This window comes from Atractosteus spatula, chromosome 18 (genome assembly GCF_055471065.1).
Source record: "Atractosteus spatula isolate fAtrSpa1 chromosome 18, fAtrSpa1.hap1, whole genome shotgun sequence".
Classification (NCBI taxonomy): domain Eukaryota; kingdom Metazoa; phylum Chordata; class Actinopteri; order Semionotiformes; family Lepisosteidae; genus Atractosteus; species Atractosteus spatula.
Window position 1 is genome coordinate 16543850 of NC_142723.1, and position 13428 is coordinate 16557277.

The following is a 13428-nucleotide window of genomic DNA, read 5'->3' on the forward strand; positions in this document are numbered from 1 at the left end:
TCCAGGAAGAGGACACCCATGTCTGGGATGAAATGGGAGGCAGCTTTCCTCACCACTGTTCCACCATGCTGCACTCTTGAGGTTAATATACAATAATCTGTCATAGGCAGAAGTGTGGAGGAAGAGGTTAGGGAACTAGTCTCACTGGGGGAAGGCTGTGGGCCGAACTCCTGGTGGCACTGCCGTTGTATCCTTGAGAAAGGCACTCTATACAGACCGCTTCAGTAACAATTCCCAGCTGGAAAAACAGGGATAGATGTGCAATAAGCTAGTCTGGATAAAACTGTCATCAAATTAAATATGGTTTTTCATTTTTCTAGACAATTTTCCAGCCTGTCATGGCGGCGCAGTGCTTCGCTTTGCGGTCTCGCGGCGCTGGGACCCTGGGTTTAATTCCAGACCTGGGGTGCTGCCAGTGTGGAGTTTGTTATGTTCTCCAACACATTCGTGTGGGTTTCATGTCACACTCCAAAGACACACCGGGAGGTTAACTGGGCGTGTGCATGTCACTGTCTGGGCCTGCCCTGCGATGGACTGGCGTCCCATCCAGGGTGTATCCCGCCCTGCGCCCGTTGCTTGTTGGCACAGGCTCCGGCTCCCCCTACGGCTCCGAAGCGTTTAGAAAATGGATGGATGAATGGACCTTCAAATTGATGAGCCTAATGTAAGAAATGTCCTGGCGGCCTCTAGTGGTGGCTATTGTCATGGCAACCCCCAGCTTCACTCAGGCAGGGTAATATACAGTATCCTAACTGGTACTGGATTTTACAGGAATAGAAACAATGTTACAAGGTTACTTTAACTCAGTGGTATTAGTGGGCATGGGTGCACCCAAATAAAAAACAATGAACAAGACGTTCTCAAGTGTGCACAGTCTTGTTACAGAACGATTTCATTAACCCTCAACTGTATGATTTATGCATTTTTAAATATATAGAGAAATGAAATCATTGAAAACGGTAATGGGAGTTATTTTTTTTAACGTTTGAGTTTCAAACTAATGGAAGTAGTCAGAAATGTTTGTGTTTTTTATTTTTAATTCAGACTGTTACTAGAGGTTCTGTGTCCGATTACTCAGGGTGAAACGGTGCTGGGATCCAGGGGTAATGTTGACCCAGTGACATTTTCTCTGATCTCAGCCTCTGGGCTCTGTAACTCTCTTTCACACTGGCCACTGGAGATGATGTGGTGTGTCCAACCAGTTCCCTCCTTGCTGGGCTGCTCAGTTTGGAGGGAATGTCTGATTTAGGTGTCTCGGGGCCTTGCTGTTCCTAATGACCAAATTCTCCAAGACATATAAAATGTATTAAGGGTTTTTGAGATGCGTGTATACCTTTCTCTCGATCTGTGCCTTTATACAGCTGTAACCCTGAGTTGTTTTGAAAACGCCTCGGTCCTCATTGTTGAGCATTTGCTAGGAATTCACTACATAACTGAGGAACGTTACAGAGACAGGTGTATTTCTTCTAAAATGATATAAGCTATTATTATTGCACACAGATAGAGGCCACACAGTTTATTGCATGCCTTTTTACAGTAACTTTGTGCACCTAAACTAATTTAAGTTCGCCAAAACAAAGGGAATGAATACCATTTTTCTTTCTTATTAATGATCCATTTTAGTCCTTTTTTATATTCGCGTTGAATGTGTGGAATAGCTTTGTGTATATGATACAGATGAATTGTTGCTTCAAAGCAACACAGTCGAAATACACTGTACGAATGTACTTTTTGCCAGGCACTGGATATCCCAACAGCCAGCAGCCGCCACATATTTTGCATTCCCTTGTCAACGGCGAATGTGTTTGTATTTGAAGAGCGGAGGAAAGAGCTGGCTGCATAAAGAAGACACGTGTTCCTGACTGCTTTACCAGCACAAACATTTCCCAGGAAAGACTGTGTCCTTCGGTTCCACAGATGACGTCAGTTACCATGGCAGTAACAGAGCATGAGCATGATGGTGTCAGGTCGCCTCTGCACGCTCTTTCCCTCTCGCTAACTACACCCTGTCATGAATGGGCACTGGAAGGCCTAGCAACGCGTCCTTGGCAACAGAAACCCCTGGCAACGCCAAGCTAACAGAGGCGAAGAATCGCCTGCAAACAGACCGTAAGCTAAAGTACCGGCGCGCACACCTGCGAGGCACATGCATGTGTGATACGCCTACATGCCTACATTGTGACTTGAGTTAGACGCGATACTGAGGTCCGGAACCAAGCAGTCATGTCGGCCCACGTTTTAGTGTCCAGACCCAAGTTCGACACCCGGCGGGTGGCTCAGGAGCCGCTGGCGCCCAGGACGCCGGAGGCTGCGGTGAACGAGGGGATGCTCCCGTCCGCCGGGGAGGCCACGGCGGGCTACCGCTCAGCCAAGTACACCCCGGACGAGTGGCATCACAACAACCACTCCGCCTTCCACCAGGCGGCCGCCGACCGGGACCAGTCGGAGAGGCTGCGGCAGGAAAGCCGGCAGCTGTGCAGCCGGACGCAGGGCGCCACGCTGGCGGCGCAGGCCGAGGCCACCAGGCAGCTGGGCGAGCGCCTGCAGGACATCCACTTCTGGAGGTCCGAGCTGCAGCGCCATGTGGAGGCCCTGGCCGCCGAGACCGAGCTGCTGCTGGCCCAGCAGCGGCGCCTGGAGCGGGCGCTGGACGCTGCCGAGATCCCCTACGCGATCGCCACCGACAACCTGGCGTGCAGGGAGCGGCGGCTGGGCTCCGACCTGGTCAGAGACGGCGTGGAAGTCGAGCTGCTGCGGGTGAGACCTCGCCGTTTCCGAGCGTAGTCCCGGTCCCGGTCCCGGTCCATCGCGGAGACCAGGCAGGGATGATGCAGCCTGAACAGGGTGGAGGCTGTTTTGCTCCCCAGGAAGAAATTCAGCCACCACAGCTTGACCTCACCACCTTTTCTTCTGTAGGTGGTGATTGCTGGGGTCGCAGAGGGAAAGATTTTCAGCATTGTGTAACGATGAAAATGGTGCACACTTGTGTTGAGCATCCTCCACTCAGCGTGTCGTCATGACAGAGCCCCGCCTGCTTGCCCACCACAGCAGACCGTATCGTGACCGTGGCGCGTTGCAGACTGCAGATCTCACCGCAGAAGTTTGTTTAGGAGCTCAGATATCACACAGGAAGACACCGTTTGCATAGAACTTTACACCGCTGCGCAAAAAGCAGATACAATTCACGAAGTAAATATTTGACAGTGGAGAGGCAATATGAACCACAATATGTATGATACTGAGTATTAGCCAACACAGCAACCGACAGATGACACGGGTTCCTTCTCTTTGCAGTAAACGATTTGTCCACTTGGTGGCACTCCAGCACTACATACTAGGTACATACTCTCCATCCATTTTCCATCCAGAGCCTATCCCGACAAGCAACAGGGCAAGGCAGGGTACACCCTGGTCGGAACGCCAGTCCATTGCAGGACACACAAACACACACTCACACCACACCGGGGCCAGTTTGCAACTCCTGTTGCCAGTTAACCTAGCAGTATGTCTTTGGACTGGGGGAGGAAAACAGAGCACCCAGAGGAAACCAAGATGAACACAGGGAGAACATACAGGTGTGGGCTGGAACCCGGAGCTCCAGGGCTGTCAGGCAGCAATGCTAATAACTGTGCCACCGTGTTGCCTCTTATATTATCTTAATGCAGCAGTTATTCTCATCAAAAGGAAAAGGGGTACAATAAAAGGATTAGCAAAAGAAATAAACATGTAAATGTAGAAAATACGGACTACTGAAACCGAACGTCATATAACACGATAGGCTAAGAATCATACACAGTAAAAGCTATCTGTGTATTGTTTTTGCTTATACAGATGAGTATTTTCTATAGAATCACTCTTCTGGAAAATCCCCTTGACCCTATGTGTACATTCATGTTGTTCAGAGTTTGAATTAGTCACACTAGTATTTTACAGGACATTAGAATTCAGGTTGTGTTGCTAACTGAATGACAGATTTTGCGTACAATGCTGAACATCTTGTAACTTAAAATCTGATCTCACTGTAAATGCACTTAACCTATTGATCACCCTTGGGTTTTCTGATTGACCTACCTGGACATTACAACACCTAAACAAACCTTGAAAGCCTTGGACGTCAAAGAACTTGGGGCTTTCAAGATTAACAATGGCAAGTGGGCCTATATATTTTTTCCTGGGTCTCTTTGTAGTTAAATACTAGTCATGTTGTGTTTATTTGTTGAACTGATGTAGGAGGTGGAGCTCATCCGGAACGTCCAGGAACTTTTGAAGAGAACATTAGACCAAGCCATCAATCAAATAAGGTGAGGAGACACTTAGGGTCACTTTAATTTAACTTTCCATTCTTTATCTATAAAGTGTATATTTGCAATGTGTGCATCTGCTATTTATTGAAGGTAACCTTGATCATCACCACCTGCAGGCTAAAATGTAAGAAAAAGCCCAATGCTATTGTCTTTTCAGAGAAGCTTTTGAGCAACCTTTAGCAGCTCATGGAAGTCCTGTATAATATTGTTTGCCCTGCAGTGCTGCGTAGAATGATACTATGAGTTCAGATTATACTGCAAAACTACATTTCTCTAATTATTTTGACTGGGGTGTAATAATGATTTCTACTAAGGCAGCAGTGCTTAGGGTTCTGGACACAAAACTCAAAGATTGTGGGTTCAGATCTAAAGCACGGCACTGTCACTGTTTTGGGCCCTTGAGCAACATACTTAATCCGAACTGCTCCAGTCACATACCCAGCTGTATAAATGGGTGCAATTGTAAGATGCTTTTGAGAAAAGTGTCAGCCCTGGTGCCCTGTACTGGAAATGTGGATTAGAAAGGTTTTCCCCATGTCATTAGACTTGAGACGTAAATTGGATTAGGAACCTAGGTCTTACTAGTTCTAACATGAAACTCTGTGTCAAGGTCAAACAGAGATGCCAAACAAACCCTGGAGCTGGACTGGTCTGACAAGTATGAAGCCTACAACATGGACGACCAGTGTGGAAGATACAACAACCTGAGCGTAGACATTCAGTATCATTTCAACTCTGCCAAGCTCCAAGACAAGTAAGAAGTGATCCAAAGACAATATTAACACAGGCAGGATGTAACACGTTGGGGATGCAATGTTCCTTGGAAACCTGTTACTCCCTGACTTATTTTTTGTCTGATATTGTAAGTTGTACATGTACAATTAGAAACAACAACAAAAAGCAGGTGGGTCCTATTCAAATTTCTATTTATGCTAAAGCAAAACATAAAAACAGAGTGCTGTTTGAGGTTAAATATGAGTTCAAGGAGGGTGGGTAATCTGAGTTCAGCAGGTTACTGGATCATCCTTAAATCATCAGTTTCTAAACACTTTGCACAGTTTTGCTTTGACCTCTTGAGCAGGTTCTTTCATCCAGTTAAGAAGTTTAGAGATCAACTGAACTGAAAATATAATTTTCATTATATTATAAAATGCAGGACACTATTGTAAAATACAGCCTTTAACACAAAGAGGAACTTATCCTCCAAACAGTGCAGAAGTGCGGGTAACAGTTCTGAATCACGCAAAAGGTCCAAGTTAACGTTTAACTTAAATGATTTTAAAGTAAGTTAAGTAAATATGATGAGATTATTACCCCTACAAAATGTTACTTTTTATATCACTGTGTCTGCTATACCTGTCCATTGGTCCCTCTCACTGTTGGAATGATCTGAAGCAGAAGAATAGTAAAGCCAAGGAGATCTGATTCAAACACTGTGTTCCAAGCGATCAAAGGCACTGACAAAGTTTGCCCTGTGGACTTCTGTAGAATCATCAGTGAAACTTGAACCAGATGACAAAAGTGCGATCTATGTGATAGTGCATTTAAATCTGAATGCACTATCATTAATCTTTCATTAATTACCCACTAGCAGCTAAAGAGCTTAGATGGGCCAAGTGGCCTCATCTCCTTTGTAACATTTCTTATGTTGCTAGTCAACTGTCAACTATTCATTTCGTCTTTGGTGAATGATTGAGAAGAGACCACCTACATTTGTTTCCATTTTTCTTCAGTACCTATTATAGGTCTTCTTCTAGGTTCTTTCTCATAGAGGTCTTATGGACCATTCAAACAATGTGTTTTTTCTTTATTTAGAAGTATTTCATTTGCTCTGATGGAGCTAGACAGAACACTTGTATCTATTTCCTTGTCTCAATAATTGATAGATATATATTGATAGATAAGATCTTGCTAGGCTTCTAAGATTCCAAAACGTGACGGCCTCCCTTCTTTAAATTTTTTACTATCTTTGTTTACCTTTTAAGGCTGAGTTGTGGCTTGTTATTAAAATCTATCTTAAAAATATGTTTTTTTCTGACTTTCTAAGCAAGTGAATCACAGAATCACACAAGCACTCGATTGTGTTCCTGGAAGGTCTGAAGTTGTCACGGAATGCCTTTAGCATCCTGTTCTTCGGGGAAAAGTATATCTTCTATTATATTATTTTATATAATAGAAGATATGTTCTGGTCACGAATACTGAAACAGCTTTCAGGTCGCCTGTAGCTTCAACACACAGCCAGAGCCTATCTCACCTCCTGTAATAAGAGACAGAGACCACAGGACACCATGGAGCCCTGTGATCAGATTAACAATGCTGTCCATCAGCATCCTGATTCACAGCAGGTTCTGTTCTGGGCGAATCATATTAATCAAATAGATTGAGGTAAAAACAGCGTATCCTTCATTGTGCTACACCACTCAGGTCATAATAAATGAAATGAGTTTGGTAGTGTTATTTAGTCTCCAGCCGAGTCTGTATTACGGTAAATAAATAGTACTTGGGATAGCTCACCACCGTTGTGCAATGCTGGGTGCAACACGGCTTGGGAAGACATTCTTAAGAAAGACAGACCTTCACTGAACAAAGACGTTTAATTGAAATATTCAGTTTTAAGATATTTAACAATTAGAAAAGTGGGTTTTTTGATGGAAAATTTATCTCAATTGCAGTGAACATAGTGAATTATGTGTAAATGTACATACTGTAATTTGGGGTGGCAGCACTGGGACTCTGCGTTCCCGGGGTGCTGTCTGTGTGGAGTTTGTACGTTCTCCTAGTCTTTGCATGGGTTTTCTCCAGGTGCTCCAGTCTCCTCCCACAGTCCAAAGACATGGTGGGAGGTTAATTGGATTCTGGGAAAAAGTGATCCTGATGTGAGTGTGTCTCTGTATGCCTGCCCTGCGATGGACTGGCATTCCATCCAGGGTGTATCCTGCCTTGTGCCCGTTGCTTGCTGGGATAGACTCTGGCTCCCCTTTAAAGAGTAAGACAGCTAGGAAATGTATGGATGGATCGAAATGTTTAATTGTTTGAAATTACGTTTGTAAGCTGTGTAGTATAACACAGTATAATATGTATAAGTATAATATGATTTCAGGATCATATTTGTTTATATACTGTACATGACTATGTTTATTATTCTTTAAAACTGTGCATTTAGTAGATACTTTATGAATACAATCTACAACAATCACACCAAATAAAAAGCTGCACTCATGTATATAATATATTAGAAGGAAACTTTAAAACAATTAGAAAGCACTCTTATTCCTAGACATAAAACAGAAGGAGAAGTGAAGTGAAAACATTTAAGAAATATAACCAGTTGGCACATCTTTACAGAAAGGGCTGTGGGAATCTGAAACATGCCACTCAATCATAGCTGATACACTGGCTTCTTTCAAAAATAGTCTGGATGGCATTCTTGGATCAATTAATAATAATTAATTGAGCCAGATGTTCTGGAGTGAGCCTGAAGGATCTCTTTAATTTATTTAGTTGCTTTATGTTCTTTTTTATGTTCTGTGTGTTCAAATACAGTAAATATTGGACATTTTAGAAATCTTGCCTTATTTTAATACTGGTTCTCCAACAGCTGGAGCTGCCAGGAGTTTCAGACCCGAGCAGTTTCTCCCTCACGTTTAATTGTTAAATTGCAGACATTTCTCCTCGACTTTGTCCGACAGCCTTTTCTGCACCATTGTGCTCCTATCTGAGAAAAAGAAGAAAACAAATTGACCCGATGACTTTCCAAAATGAATCAAGATAAAAGTGAATAACGACAGTAAGAGAAAGTGCTTCAAGAAAGAAGGAAGGTGGATACTATTTTCTCAGTCAGTTTCATGCATGTGTAATTAGTGTTGTAAGCAAACAACTCCAGCTTCTAAGCAGTGCATTTTCAGTTATTTTCTTTTCTCTGCATGCTTCTCTCTCTAGTGTGTCGACACATGAAACGTGGACTAAATTCACCCAGGACAACCTCGTCCTGGCCGAGCGAGAGGAGCAGGCCTCCGTCAGCCTCCGCGCCCTCATTGACCGGGTTCTTCAGGATACGGCGGAGGACCTGCGGGCTCAGTGCACCATGGTGGACAGGGCCTTTTCCCAGCGCTGCGAGGAGATGAACGAAGCCAAGGTCAGGCTGGAGCAGCACTTGAATCAGGTACTGCCGCGTCCCGTGCCCAGAGGTGTAGGGCAAGCTACCGATGACATCCACCACCCCTAGTCGTGTAGACTATCCAGTGAACTACTGTGGAATCCACAGTAAAGGAAATGTGTGTTTCCCTTGTAACGTGGAATGCAGTCATCTCTTACAGGGGAGGGGCCTCACCACTGGCGCAGTATAGAGACCTATCCCAAAATTCGATGAAGGGGACCAAGCCACGTCATTAAAGTGGTGGTACACTGGCCCCACCTTCAGGGACACAGACCTCGGTCTTGACAGGCCTGTCCCCCGTTGCCTCGACTGGGGGCTTCTGCTGTCGAATGTCAGGGAACCCCGAATTCTAACTTGGCTGCTTCTGCTCTGACCTTGAGGCTCAAGACACTTGATTTTGTTGGAAGGTGGTTTCAGTCTTGAGGACATCCTCCTCAACCATGAGAGTGCTGATTTTGGCATTAGGGATCCCTCATCCCCATTCTAAGGGAAGGGACCTTACAAGTCTCCACTGAGGGCTTGAGGACACTGAGATAGCTCACAGCAACACCCTCATTGACCAACACAAGGTTGGGTCAGGAAACATTTGTTAGTCTTGTTCTCTGCCTTTCATAGATTACTGCATGGACATGGTCCTAGTCCTTCTGAAACTCTAGAGCTTATCCTCAATTAATTGGACAACTGGCTGCTTCTTAGCTAATTCCAGTCAGAGCTCCACACTCACCTGGAAATGCTGTTGTAAGCCTAACAAGTAGGCTAGGTCATTAGATGGAGAAAAAGTGTCCCACAGTGTTCTTGGGTCTGCAAGTTAATGTTAGTGGACATCAATGCATTTCTGTCAAGTGCACAGAATTGTAAGATGCAGGACATACTGGCACAGTTTTCACTGGACATGTCCCTCTCTGTCCAACTCTCTGCTAGCTGATATCTGTATTACATGTACTTCTTCTGGGCCTCTTACTTGCCCAATGCCAATTCCAATGCAACTGATCCCTGGTGCCAAATCAAATGAGCACAAAACTGAGGCACCATGAAATGTAAGGATCTGAAAAATCTGAAGAGGTGGTGAGTTACAGCAGGGATCAAGAAAAATAACCAGTTTTCAAGTCTACCTTATGTCAACTTGAAAACAAAGTCAAATCTTTTACCATTGTTTCTCAATCACCGAGCATCACATCTATTTAGATCTAGAGGGACTCTGAAGTAGATGGAGAGTTCAGGGATCTATCCAGGTTTCTAATGCTAGATTACAAATAAAATCTACAGTATGTCTATTCCCCTTTAAGGGAACGCTCCCGCAAGTCAAAGAATTTTAGGCTTATGAAATCCAAAAACTGTGCCTCAACTGATAAGTTAATAATGTGACACATTAACATCACTTTACATAATGAAGTATCATTCAGTATGATTGCTGAATCTAATTGCTAAATCTAATGATAATTTTTATCTTCCTATCAACTTTCAGCATCTCCTTTGTTTTATTCAGAATGCAATTATGAGCAATCACTTCAGGGTGCCTAGTTTGAAAAGTGTAAACATTAGCAGATAAATCACCTGATGTAAAGTACCGCATAAAATATCTATATATTTTGGCCACCCACATTCCAGAATGTAACATTATATGTCATTGTCTAGAGAGAGTATTAAGCCCATCAGTGAAGAACTTACTCCCTGACAGCAGGATATACAATATATAACATAACACATCTGTAGAGAAGAAGGATGTTTTTCAGCAAATGTAGAACAGATAACATGCTGAGATTTCTTTAAAAAAAGAAAATGCTATTGGTTCTAATATTCAGTTGTTTCATTTTTAACATTACGCAATAAAGTTTATGATCAGGTGCCAAAAGATGAAATAAAAACGTTAAATTCAGTTCACAATAACATAATGCCGAGCTCCCAAATGCTTAAAGACAAATAAGTACAAATGTAATGGAAGATGTAACTTTCACAGAGAAGGAGTCTTTCTTTGGTTTACTTATCCCAAATTATTTCAGGACAATCAGATTTCTAGTGTATGCTGTGTGCTCATAATGTAACGTCTTGCACAATTGATACTGTAGATGAATTGACATGAATCGATTGGTTTGTTTTACTAGAACCTCAGCATGTCACTTAAGATAATCTAGTGAAACTCAATTGAAAGACAATTCCAGTCTTAGTAATGAGCACATCATCAGCTTGCTGATTACTGGATATTTCTAAATAATAAGGGACAATTATGGGCATATTTCCATAATTTGGCATATTTTACAAAATTAACCCAAGGGATGTTTTTGTATAAAGAGATTTCATTAGGTTATCTTGTGAAGTTCTGAGAGGTGTGGTGTTACTATAGTTTTAATAATTGTGTATGAATTTTTTCAATAAGGTCCTGAAATTAAATTCCTTAAATTCAGGCAGAGATGGGTGTGTTATTGAGAATCTTTTGGCTTTGAACCTTTAGTAGAATTTAATATCACATTTTCAAATTAAAAATGTGCTGTTAAATTAGACTTTTTTTTTTACTGTGTTCCACATTAATGCTGTTGCATGAATAAGAGAGTAATGAACTCTTGTTCATGAGTCTGAACTTATGAATTTTTGTTTCTGCTTTACAGTGACATTGACATTAGCCAGCAGCTATGTCACCCTTGCAACTCCCTACTGGCAACCCACTGAAGCTCAGCAGCTGTGAGCTTGGCCAGTACCTGGATGGGAGACTTCCTGGGAAAGCTAAGATTGCAGCTGGAAGAGGTGTTAGTGGGACCAGTAGGGGGTGCTCACCCTGTGGTCCATGTGGATCCTAATGTGCCAGTATTGTGAATATACTATAAAAAAGGTGTAGTCCTTCAGATGTAAAAATGGAGTCCTGACGCTATCATTAAAAATCCCAGGGTGTTTCGTGTAAAGGGTAGGGGTAAGAGTAATTTGCCCCTGGCCTTTACCAGTCTTGGCCTCTCCTCCCTACCACTAGCTGGTGTGTGGGGAGTGTACAGGTGCACTCTGGCTGCCGTCACATCATCCAGGTGGGGCTGCACACTGGTGGTGGGGGAGGGGGAGTCCCCACTTCCTGTAAAGGGCTTTCAGGGGAGTGTCCAGAAAAGCTGTATGTAAGTGTAAGGAATTATTGTTACTTAGCATCAGACCCCAGAGTTTTAAAATGCTGCTATTAGTGTTTATATGCACTAGTTTTGGGGATATAGGTGTAACATGTGTGCTTACTTTGTCCCCTGTAGAGATCTGCATTTGAGTGCAGGAAATGTCCCTTTTGTGTCTATCAGATTTTGGAGCAGATAGGTGGTCAGGAGAAGAACATAGTGACTCTGCAGCAAGCTATCAGAGATAAGGAGGCTCCAATGAAGGTGGCTCAGTCCCGGCTGTACCAGAGATCATTCAGGCCTAACATGGAGCTCTGCCGAGACTCATCACAGCTCAGGTCAGCTCTTTTCTTGGGGAAAAAACAATGAAGAAGGGTATTTCAGACAAAGCGGACCCAGAAAAAAAAATACACTTGTTAACTACATACTCTCACACCCATACACAACAGTCAGGTTAACAAGCAGTGATATACTGTGACACAGAGTCTTTTGTTAATTGTCAGTGATATAAAGGTGCGGAAAACATTTGCAAATTAAAATAGAGGAAGATTTACATAGATACTTGTACTTAGAATATCTAAAATGATGATAAATAGGTAATGTTTAGATTGTAAAGCATATAATAAAACTTACAAAACTTTCTTTTAAAATGTTTTTTTTTGCTGTTGGAGCAATGTTTGTACTAAAAACACAGCTGGATCCAGACTGACTACAATATAGCTACATCCAGCCATCATGCAAATGAAGCCACATAACAACTGCTGTTTTACTTTCCAGTGTTGGCTGCACCGCACTGTATAGTTACTGGCTCATGTGGCGTTTTACTATGAAGCGCTTGGGATTCTTTGATTTAAAGTTGTTTGCCTTAATTTCAGGACTTTTTAGGGCTTACATGTTTTGCACTGATTTCTTTGCTGTTTTCCCAACCAGGCTGGTTAGCGAGGTGGGACAGATTACCGATTCCATTGAGGCCCTGAAGCAGAAGCTTGAGGTGTCACGAGAGTCCCTGAGGAACCTGGAGGACACCCGCATGATACTGGAGAAGGAGATTGCTTGCAAGGCCAACAGTCTCTTCATCGACCGTGACAAATGCATGACCCACCGCACCAGATATCCCACTGTAATCAGACTGACTGGATACTGAGCTGCTCCCTCTTTCCAATAAAAACAGAAGGAGCACGAGTGCTGATCCACCCAGAAATTAAGAATAGTAATCTGTGCTTTCTGAATTCTGTTTTTCTGTGCAGCTGCGGTGAGCACGTGGCTCCACAGGCTTGCTCTCAGTGCTGAGCTGGGATTTCTGGAGTTTTTGTTTGGAAGGAATCCAGTCTTGTCAGTGTACGTTGTGAGGGAGTTTGGTGAAAAATACAGACAAAAAGGCTTACAAAATTATTTGTCATTCTTTTCATCTTCATTTTTGTTTTGGTATTATTAAACATACCGCTTTATTGTGTGTGCAAAATTAGCATTAACATTTGAGAGACACAGTAATCCATGCTGTACACCTCCCTTCCCAGTTATTGGTGTGGAAAATAAAGGCTTTCTTCCTTGTGTTCCTAACTTTATATCATTTTGCCTCCCACATTGCCCCTCTCTACTGCCTCTTGCATTGCTTCACATTATGGGCTAATTGCAAGCTAATGCTGGCTGTATTGCACTCAGATTTTAATTCATTAAAATTCTTTAGGTTTGGGCTGTTCTCTGAATCATTCGACATGGTTCGGGGTCCTTTGTCGTATCAAAGGAATAAAAGGCAGACAAATACATGTGGTGATTACAATCCTAATGAAGATGTCAAACCTTTTATTGCTGTTTAACAAATGAACCTTTAGGGTTGCTGCAACTGCGTATAAGTAAATATCTGCATTTTCTTTGAGGTTGTGA

General features: G+C 42.9%; 1 protein-coding gene across 1 annotated transcript; it reads left to right on the plus strand.

Moving 5' to 3' along the window:
- Positions 1–2059: 2059 nt before the first annotated feature.
- tekt4 (tektin 4) lies at positions 2060–13093 on the plus strand. The gene is made up of 6 exons (XM_088936578.1): positions 2060–2757; positions 4231–4301; positions 4915–5058; positions 8245–8467; positions 11728–11882; positions 12475–13093. The coding sequence occupies exons 1-6, from the start codon at positions 2224–2226 to the stop codon at positions 12686–12688; spliced, it is 1341 nt and encodes a 446-aa protein (XP_088792704.1). The 5' UTR covers positions 2060–2223; the 3' UTR covers positions 12689–13093.
- Positions 13094–13428: the final 335 nt, after the last annotated feature.

What these genes read in the sequence shown, in the direction of transcription:
- tekt4 (XM_088936578.1), top strand. Translation starts at nt 2,224, where the DNA reads ATGTCGGCCCACGTTTTAGTGTCCAGACCCAAGTTCGACACCCGGCGG. An exon ending in TGGAAGTCGAGCTGCTGCGG is followed by an intron (nt 2,758 to 4,230) that starts GTGAGACCTCGC and finishes GAACTGATGTAG; the next exon opens with GAGGTGGAGCTCATCCGGAA. An exon ending in TCTGCCAAGCTCCAAGACAA is followed by an intron (nt 5,059 to 8,244) that starts GTAAGAAGTGAT and finishes TTCTCTCTCTAG; the next exon opens with TGTGTCGACACATGAAACGT.